The 10,524-nt window shown below is 35.2% G+C and overlaps 1 protein-coding gene across 9 annotated transcripts in view; it reads left to right on the top strand.

Moving 5' to 3' along the window:
- LOC126759481 (dystrophin, isoforms A/C/F/G/H) overlaps positions 1-10,524 on the top strand; it is a 558,659-nt gene that overhangs the window by 150,079 nt on the left and 398,056 nt on the right. For 7 of the 9 annotated variants that reach the window (XM_050474347.1, XM_050474325.1, XM_050474318.1 and 4 more), the window contains 6 exons: positions 2,994-3,062; positions 3,993-4,083; positions 4,141-4,261; positions 4,338-4,471; positions 5,123-5,216; positions 5,289-5,369. In XM_050474347.1, coding sequence (XP_050330304.1) covers positions 2,994-3,062; positions 3,993-4,083; positions 4,141-4,261; positions 4,338-4,471; positions 5,123-5,216; positions 5,289-5,369 — 590 coding nt within the window. The remainder of the gene's footprint in view (positions 1-2,993; positions 3,063-3,992; positions 4,084-4,140; positions 4,262-4,337; positions 4,472-5,122; positions 5,217-5,288; positions 5,370-10,524) is intronic. The other 2 variants (XM_050474333.1, XM_050474402.1) reach the window with 1 other exon arrangement.

Genomic DNA, 10,524 nt, shown 5'->3' with positions numbered 1-10,524 from the left:
TGTTGTTATTGTATCCTTCTTTATTTTTACAATTGCGCTCTTGATATTTTCGGACATTTCCCCTTAGCTCTCACAGCTTTTTCCTTTAGTATGCCAGAAGGTCAATTGGGGCATAGCCTAGGGCCCCCCATGTTGGCCATTAGTCTACTAGGTTGGGAAGTGACTTTCGCTGCCTTTCTTGCGAGGTATTAGATTTGTACCCAGAAGGTTAGTCTGGGATACACTCTTACGCCTTGGATATAAATAATGCTTTTTGTGTCCTAAGAATATTCGTAGTAGGGGATTTTAAAGCTTTTTTCGAGAGTGTCGATCATTTAGTGCTGTTGAAGGCGTTTCGGATATGCTAGAGTTGTTCTGCCAGGTCTAAAGCCATGTTATCTAGGGGAGAGTCCTCCAGCTTCGTTGATAGCCGCTTCGAGTCTGAGTTTAAGTAGCCGTTCAAAAAGCTTTCTCGCTGTGTCAAAGATGCATAGTAGATTGTATGCCGATGGCAAGTTGGAATCTCCTTTTCTCTTACTGATTACATCCAGCTGTTGCTTTTTCCAGGGTTTAGAGAATAGTCGTCCTTCGAGGCAGACTTCAATAGTACTGCCGGTCGCTCTGCAGCAATTATTTTCGAAAACTCTGCTGGGATTCCTTCCGGTATTTCTTGGCCTTAAGCTTACCAGTGGCTAGTTGCAGCTCTTCGGGAGAGATCTCAGAGTCTGTTCTGTGGTTCTTTTTTCGTGTGCTGAAAAGAGTGCGTTGACAATGTCATCCATCGAACGCCGAGTTTCTTCATCACTATTTTATACCCGAGTTCCTAGGCGTTTAAGTCCTTTAATTTGACGAGTTGTGTGTCTTATTTAATTAGAATTTTTTGGATAACTTTAGATTGTGTTAACCCTTATGTTAGTAACCAACTTTACCGACGTCTTTTAGCAACCAGGTACCGGGTACCCACGATCTGAGTATTAAAAATTTTGTTTGTTTTATTAAAAAAAAATTTTTCAAATATTAATAGTCGGGGACAATTTAAAGAAAAAAAATAATAATAACAACGGAGAATCGTGAATGACATCTGAAACCTATTTGGGACACCCCAGGTAGTCGGTCGGCTTTCATTGTTTGGAGCCGAGCAGATGCCGTTCGAGAGAAAAAGAAAAACTCAAGGTTATTTCTTTGTTTTCTATCGCACACTAGGCAGCTCCAATTCGTGATGTGTGGACACTGTTAAATTCAAATTTAGCTCAGATGTACAAACCAACAGCTAACTTAACGATTGATGAACAGCTTTATCCATACCGTGGTTGTACTGGATTTACTCAGTATATTCCATCGAAACCAGCTAAGTATAGTATAAAGGTCTGGTGGATTTGTGATTCATAACTTTTGCAAGGGATCATGTACACTGGTAAAACAGATAATACTCGAGAAAAAAATCAGGGTGAAACGAATGGCGGCTCCGTACTGAGGTAGTGATAGAAACATCTGCATGGATAACTTCTTTACTACTGTACCAGTTGCTAAACATTTGGTGTCGTGGAATATTACCATTGTTGGCACGCTAAAAAAGAATAAACCTTACATCCCTAGTGTTATGGGAGCGAATAAGACAGTTTTTGGATTTCACGAAAAGGTTATCATGTGTTCCTACGTTCCTTAAAAAAATAAAGCTGTCATTCTGATATCGACAATGCATTCAGATATATCAGTTGGTGATGACGCTAAACAAAAACCAGAAATAATAAATTTTTATAATAAATATAAAGTTGGAGTTGACACAATGGACCAAAGGTGCGGAGATACACCAGTCAACGACGATCTTCGACATGGCCAATGGCAATGTTCTTCAACATGCTAGATATTTCTTCACTTGTGGCATATATAATTTATTATGAAAATAATAAAATGATTGTCAAAAAAACGACAGAACGTCGTCAATTTATGCGTAAACTATGTAAGTGAAGAACTAGCATTGCCGATGATTGAACATCGCACGGCGAATCCACAAGTAATGCGCCACTTCTCCACAAAGATTGCCGTTGAAAGTGTATTAGGCCATACACTGACAGAAACAGTCGTGATAAATCCTGGTCCAGAGACTCCAAAAGATAAAACCGGAAGGAAAAAGTAACAGAATCTTGTCATGTCTGCAATGCTTTGCCAATAAGAAGACGGCGAAAGACGCGGAAGGCCTGTGCCAATTGTCACCAACCTGTTTGTGACGAGCACTCAGTTAATCCTGTACAATGTGTTCAATGTCATTAATTATAAACAAAGTGTAATATTTCTTTATTTTTTTTTAATAAAATTTAGTTACATGCATTAATAGAAATTATATACAATTTATTTCCTATGCTTTTCACTGTGGGTACCCGGTTGCTAATAGGGCGATGGCTAAAGTTTAAGCTTATTTAAAAAAAAAAAAGAAATAAATGAATTAAATGAACTCACAAATAGCTTTCTTTTAAGTTAAAAAACGACGATTTGAGACTTAAAATGAAATATTGATTTTTTTTTAAGCTATTCACACAAATACACCGCGGTGGGTACCCGGGTACCCGGTTACTAACATAAGGGTTAATCTGCTCAATTAGCTAAGAAAATTAAACGAAGAATTAAGAAAGATTAATTATCTAATACAGTCAATTAATGAGTTTCTGATGAGTTAGTTGCTTTAATAAAGTGGTTGAAACGAACATATTCGAGTTTAGAAACCTTTCTAATTGCCATAGGGCCAACTAAAGGAAGATATATTTGGTGACTTTGCTTGAAGAGCTGCACACAAATTTCAAAACAGTTGGTAATGGTGAACTGGCAATTAAATGAAATGACCTTACTAATTGTCAATTGGCTATTGAGTCAAGATTTTTCTAATTGATAATAAGATAATTTGCTCTTAACAGGCTTAATTACCATAAGAATTAAGTTTGCGGTTATCGCTGTTCGCTTGAACATTTTCTTTAGATTTAAAATCAAAAATAATCTTTTGTTTTTTATCCTTTACATAGAGCTAAAGCAATTTTCTCTTGCGCCTCATTGCGCAGCTGATTTGGATTATATGCGTTGTTGTTTGAAAGGTAAAGCAAATGGGCAATCAAATTAAAAAATCAATTTAACCGAATCAAGTTCTGAAAGGAAAACAAAACTTAACAAAGCAAAATAAATGTCGTTGATTAATACCAAGCCAGCTAATCCAAGGAAATGCAATAACTAAAATAGCTAACACAGCACAAACCAAAATTAATAAATAAATTTAAACAAATTAAATATAATTAAGAAATAATACTTAAAAGTCGCTACTCTGCTGACTTTGTACACTAAACACAAAACCCATTCATTGCAAGAACCTCGTGGTGTTCCCTTACTTTCCAAGCCCTGGCCATGAAAATGTATTTATCTTAACAACTTTCAAGAAAATGTCTATAACAACTATTGTTAAATAAATTTGCATGATTGTTCGGTGAAATAATTTACCCTGGGAAGCACACTTGGCAAGGTTCTTAAAAATAAATAATCAATGTTGCATATCTGCAGTACTTTAGTGAAAAGCACCGTATAGAGTGAAAGCTTTAAGGATTTAATAACAAAATCTTCATGCGCTAGTATAATAAAATAAGTGAAAGCGCTAAGGTTCTTGATAATATAAATAAAAGATAGTTTTATTAGTCTAATAAATAGTGAAAGCACTAAACACCAGAAAGCAATAATACATTATAGAAACAATAACACAAAGCTTTCACCTGTTCCTTTAGAAAACTTTGAAAACACGCGCAGCTTAATTTGCCTAAAACTAAAGTTTCACCTACGTAACTTACACTCAAATGAGTTATAATACCGAAAGGTGGTGAAAGCTCTACACTACATATACTATATTTATTTAATTTTTTATGTACTCACCTGTGTTGTATTTTGTAATATTTCATATAATTTCAATTAACCAACTTAATTTTCATCAAAAGCTTTTCTAAACTTCGATTTTTTCTTCTGTTTACGCTACTAATCGATAGTTACACGCTTACGCGAACACTGGGATGACACGTCGCAGTGTGTTATGCAGCGCGCCGCCCAACTGAAGAACATGCTCGGCGATTCACAGCGGTGAGTGTGGCGTTGAAATGTGCTTGAACTAATTTTAATTAATACAAAAACTTTCAGCTATGAAACCAAGCGCTTGGAGCTGGAAAAGTGGCTGGCACGCATGGAGGCACGCGCCGAACGTATGGGCAGTGTCGCGACCACCGCCGATGTTTTGGAAGCGCAACAAAAGGAGCAAAAGGTGAGTGCCGGGCAGTGAGTTTATGCTATTTAAAATTATTTATATTTATTTTTTCTTTCTTTACTTTTCCATAAAGTCCTTCCACGCCGAGTTGCATCAGAATAAGCAACAATTTGAGCTCTTCAACGCTTTGACGCAAAAATTGATTGCTGTTTATCCATCAGATGACACTACGCGCATCAAAAAGATGACGGAGGCTATTAATCAAAGGTGAGTTTGGTTCACAAAAAAATGTTAGCTCAGAGATAATTAAGCGTGAAGTTATGTGGAAACATTCGAGTTCTTTAACTCACACTCAAGTCATACATGGAAGCCAATTATTCATGTTCGTCAGAATAGAAGATACCATATGTACTATATGTCTTTATGCCAAAGGTGAAATAGAGTTATAAAACATTTCACTGTCTTGTGCGCATTGTATTTGTGGGATACTCATTATTATCGAAAATCTCTCCGTACTGCGAATCATTAACAATGGTCTTTGTGATATTGATAGACTTCTAGACAGTACTTGAGCTTCTCATCGAACTACACTAAGTGGGTCTGTAGACTTTGATAACACCGATAACAATAGCGCCAAATGTCTCTCAATATATGACAGTTTTCAAAATAAACTAACTTTATCTATGCATGGCTTTAGTTTCTTTATTATTTTGTTCTTTTTACAAAAAAGTTGTAAAAATGTAACTGATTGAAGGACAAGTTGTACTTTGCTTAAGTCTGTGTTTCTATAAAGATTAAGCTTTGCTCAATCGCACCACAATTCGAAATAGCCTATTATAATACTTAATACAATAATATGATAAGAAACTTAACCATTTTCTTATATCATATATTCTATCAAACGCTTTCTTTATTCAGATATTCTAACCTAAACAATGGCGTCATCAATCGTGGCAAGCAACTACACGCCGCTGTTCACAGTCTTCAGTCGTTCGATCGCGCCATGGATCAAGTATGTGCCTTGTAACACCTCTGCTTTTATATTTTAAATATTGACTTTTACTTTCCTTATAATTTCCCCAAGTTCCTCGCTTTTCTCTCCGAGTCCGAATCACTTTGCGAGAGCGCCGAAGCTGAAATTGATCGCAATCCGCTCATGTTTAAGGTAAGTGAAGACATTTTAATTTCTTTACAAAATAAGTGAGCTGCCTTCATACACATATATACATATATTGAATATGAAAACTATACTTTACTATCAGCATGAAAAGGTACAAAAATTGGTTACCCTTAAATCATGTGTCACGGTATGCATAAAATTATTTTGTTTGCAAATTGCTCTATTTACTTTTTTATTAAAATTTCTTAATACTTTATTGGGATATGAAATAGGGTAAAAAATCTGGTAGCCGTTCTTAAAAAGCATAGTGGCATCTAACCAGAGATTCCTGCGTACATGTTCGACCCAATAGTGTTCCTCGGTGCCCTTACCTATAACTATTTTTGATGCTTTTATGCCCTTCTAAACATAATATAGGTCTTCTAAGAGTTCAAAACCTAAATTTTGGTTGGAAAGAGGCATTTTTTTGGAAGTCAATTGTTTATGGAATAAATAGTGATACCATAACCTTATGAGGATATTCAGCGACTTGTAGGTTAGAAGAAAAAGCGACCTGGTTGTTTAAAAATAATAGTTAAGCTTATCTTTTTTGTTTAATGTCATCACCGATTCCTATTTTTTTATATTTTCTACAAAAGTAGTAAATATTTCAAGGCCTCCTTGAGCGGACGGTTTGTCTGGTATCAGATTTCAGAGAGTACTTCAGCATTAAAGGCTGCTTTTTATTGTTATTTTTAAATCTCTAAATAGGTTTTAGAAATTTGCGAAGTGCATTAAAAAAATAACGGATTTTAAAATTTTTGTGAAAATATCTAACTCTTTGTCTGCATTTTTGCCTTCACAATAGTCCCCATTCGATATTATGAACTTATGCCAGAGCTTCTTCCAATCCGCGAGAGCCTCCTCAGACTCGATTCTTGGCATAGCGATGAACTTTAATGCCTGCTATGTTTGCAAAACGATGTCCTTTTAAAATTCTTACTTTTTTTTAAAGGAAAAAGTCACACGGAAGTATGTTTCGTGAATGCGGAGGTTGGGGTATCGTGAAATGATTGTTTTTGACGAAGAATTCACGAAAATTTTGACAGTTAAACTTTACCAGCAAATTCTAAAATTTCCGTTGTTTTCAGAACACTTTTCTTACTTAGTTAACGCTGCTGTTAAACGATGTTTAGAGCTCATAAAGTTGAGGCCACTGAATCCGAATTTCGGTAGTAAATTTTAATAATTTCGTCTCGTTATTGGATCGTACTATATATCTTTCATGATGAAATGGCAAACCTTACTGAAGAGAAATGTCAAAAGAGCGGGAGAAAATATGGCGTTGTTTGCTGTCCCGAAGTCTACTTTTGTAGCGTTCCTATTGAAAAATCTGATATTTTTATATGCGCAATCTCTTTTTACTGCGCATTGCATCTCAGATTTAATGCAGAGAAAATAGTCCCAGAGAACTAATTCTTAAGAGTATATCGAATTTAAGCTAAACTAATCCAGCTATTCTTTTATAGAGTACAAAATTGACCACACTTTCTTTGGCTGTAGAAGCCAATGTTGAATTCCTTTTAACAGTCAATGCGATCGGTATCAATATAATAGCTATACACATAAACGCTTCTTCCACTTAGAGCTGAACTTTGTATGTACTCTTCTTTGGTCTTTTATATGCTGATTTGTTTCCATATTTAGTCCATTACTTTTTTTTAGAATTTTGGTTTGACAATGCTTTTAGAAATCACTCTTCTTCATAGTTGAAATTTCATGAGCGCTGACTATCTCACTTTTATTCGATTTCCGATACTATCCAATAGTTCTCCTTAATGATTTCTGGGCTTACATCTTAGTTTGTACAGCCTAAATTAAGTAATTAACTGTGCTGTTGCGTTAATTGAGTCAATTATATATAAATTACTCGAAATTTGTATCAGTAAAGGTGTTTAAGACTTTACTTAATTAAATATTCTCATTTATAGCAGGGATTTGAAAGAGTGCTCATTAATTCTGGCAATTGGCTAATTTTGTCTACACTATTGTGTTTGGTTAGAGAATCAACTACTTCACTAATTTGTGAACTGTCTGAAACGCTGTTGACATCTTTTAGTTATTTTCTAATTATTTTATTTAATTTAAAGTTTTTTTTGTGCGTTTGAACGCAACATTAGCTAATTTACTCAATTAAGAAATTGTTCACAATTTTAGTTGATTACTTTTTTCAGCAAAATCTCATTACGAAAACCAAATGTTTATTGTCTATAAATCGATTTTTTTACGATAGTCGAATACCTACGGATTCACAGAATTGTTTCGAAAATCTGAAAACCTAACCTCCAACCTTTTTATTTTCTCATTAACAACATCTGAATGAAATTTGTTCTAATCTTTATTATTTTTTTGCATATTAACCTAGTCAATTACCATTAAATTTATTTCACTCATATATTTTAAGCATCACAAGCAAAGTGCCTGACATTGAGCTAATTATTAACACTATTTATTTACGAACAAATTTTCGAAAATAAACAAAAAACTCAATTTGTTTACGAAAACATTTCGAGCAGACAATGTCGGCATTTGTTTATTTATTTTGTGGTCTCCTGCCAACAGACGAGTTCATTGCGCCCATCAGCGACCGCATTACACTTGTCTGTTTCCGAAAGCGTTGTCGTACAAGGCATAATGATCAATTAAAATTTTTGTTATCAAATTGCACTTGAAAATCCATAAAACTTAGCGCGAGCGGCAAGTAGACCGACGTGGGCATATGTTTTTCTTCAACGACAACAACAACCACAATGAACTTTACGCTTTTCTCGCTATTGTTGTGAGTGCCAGTCGTTACAACAAAGCGATTTTGGCATGTGACGTTCCAGCAGCGCGATTATCGGAGGAATTACTTTTGATGCTTAAGTGTCGATGGCGTGCAACGGCACTTTTATACCTCTGGATACAGTCCTTCTGTCATACTGTAGCTGCCGGCACTCACTCTTTTTTTATGTTGTCGTGCTCTCCCCTCTACGCGGTCTTTATCAATCGCTTGAGTGTGACTATAATTGCATTTGCTTTGATTTCGTGTATTTTTCTTTTGCTTTGCGCTCTTATTTCACTTTTTGTTGCTGTTCTCCGTTTGAACTGAATCAATTAAAATGGAAATGAGCGGATGAAAAAGTTTGTGATAATAAAAGTTTTGCATCAACGCGTAGACTGGGAGTCTGGAGAGGCGTGTACAGAGCGCGTCAGTCTGTTGGCTACTGCGCGCCCACTTGCTTGCAACACTGTTGCATGCAGCAGGCAGCGCCAGTGGGTACTTGAGGCGTCTGGCGCACGCCACAGATGCCACAGCGACTGGCCCGCGCACACACAAACACACCCACAGCCTTTGATAGGTGCGCTGGCGGAGCATTGGCATCCACTTCAAATTAATTACATGATTCCGATTCCTCTGCTTACGCTTTGCCTTCTTTGTTTTGCTTTTGTGGCTGTTTTTTTTTTCTATTTTTTCCTTAGGCAGAGTTTTGAATTTGAATTTGAATTTCGAAACACTGTGTGCGTAGATGCACGCATTCTCAATTAAATCTGCTTAATTTGAATTGGCGTATCGGTGCCTTTGCTTGAAGCCTCCCAATGTATATTCATGCGTGGGATACCGAACAGTGAAAAAAAACTGAAGATACCAATGCTTGTGAGCAATATTGAGTTGCAATTTATAGACGGATGGATGTTTGAATTTAGAGCTTTTTAGTATTTTTGAGTTGATTAAAGCATCGAGCGATCGAAAAGATGTCGAACGGCTACACTCAAGTGATCATGTATTAACTGATTCCAATACCAAAAAAAAATAGAATTTGGGAATTTTGAGAAAATTTATTATTGATGATAGAATTTTGGTTACAATGTTAGAATCCTTAGTATGGAACTTACTTTAAAATTAATACTATTTACTGCGACACGGGTTTTATAGATTTCAATGCGCCTTAAACACTCAGAACTGCTTCTAGAGCTACTTAAATACATATGTTTTAGATGTGCTTGTTTTCATTTTCGAATTCGCTCAAAAATTTGGATATCCTGCTCCTAACTTATCCTAACTTTAAACTTAAACCTGATCTTTGAGTTGATCCTCATTTGATCTCGAAATGGATTTTGATGTTGGCATTTTAAAATTCTCAATATTCATCTTGAGAGATGTATAATCTCCGCACTGATTTAAACTGTTTTCATACACTCGGGTATAAATGAACATATGTTTTCATTCAATTTCTTACTTTTATTTTTATTTTGATCTTGAAATTTATTTACTCATACCGATCATATTATTGCTTTGAATCTTAATTTGTTATGTTTGGAATCTTACTACTTGAATATACCCAGAAAAGGGTCGCTTTGTTTTTAAGATATCGAACTGAAATTTAGCAAAGTCCTTTTCTTATTAAGAAGTTTTTCATTTGTTGGAATCGCCAATATAGGACCACTGCTGCCATGCAAACTGAACTGAATCACTGAGCGGCATCAAGTCAGTGTATGGAAAACTTTTTCGTTTGACAAGATATCTTTGCAAAATTTGGTATAGCTTATTGTCTAAAGCAACGATACACTCTCTGAAGAGGTTGCTCAGGTCTCTAATAGCATATTGCTGCCTTACCAACTGACCGATTAATATAAAGTTCTTCTTATATACTTTTATGCTATAAAAGTGCACTTGTGGAGGTTATTATAGCTTCGATGCAGCCGAATTTAACGATTTCCTTCTTACATACTTTTTTTTATTCAAGACGGTCTTCATCGCACTTTCATATTTTTATTGATATGTTTTTTTATAACTTCATCTTGATAGCTATTACTATGCTCTCTATCTATGTAATTATACCGATTTCGATTCTAGTTTTAATTTTTATTTTGTTATTGATCCCTTACAGTGTACGTTGTTTTATATCTTGACCTTTGCACTACTTCCAATGTGTATCTAACATTTATTCATTATGTAGAATTATTAGCATCACCGTTATTTTCATCCAAATTTTATTTATGATCAAGATTCTAATGTTAAAATCGATCGTAAATATGAGAGACATGTCTCTTGGACCGCTTCTTCATTATGGCATCAGAGTATAATAGTTGCCAAGAGATCATTTAAAACATGCCTCGTTCTGGACGACCTTCGACCTCTTCAACTGATGAAAATATTAAAAAAGTGAAGAATATGGTA

Source organism: Bactrocera neohumeralis, chromosome 2 (genome assembly GCF_024586455.1).
Source record: "Bactrocera neohumeralis isolate Rockhampton chromosome 2, APGP_CSIRO_Bneo_wtdbg2-racon-allhic-juicebox.fasta_v2, whole genome shotgun sequence".
NCBI classification, from domain to species: Eukaryota; Metazoa; Arthropoda; class Insecta; order Diptera; family Tephritidae; genus Bactrocera; species Bactrocera neohumeralis.
Note: the sequence above shows the minus strand (reverse complement) of the source record. Positions and strands in the feature narration are given on the sequence as shown.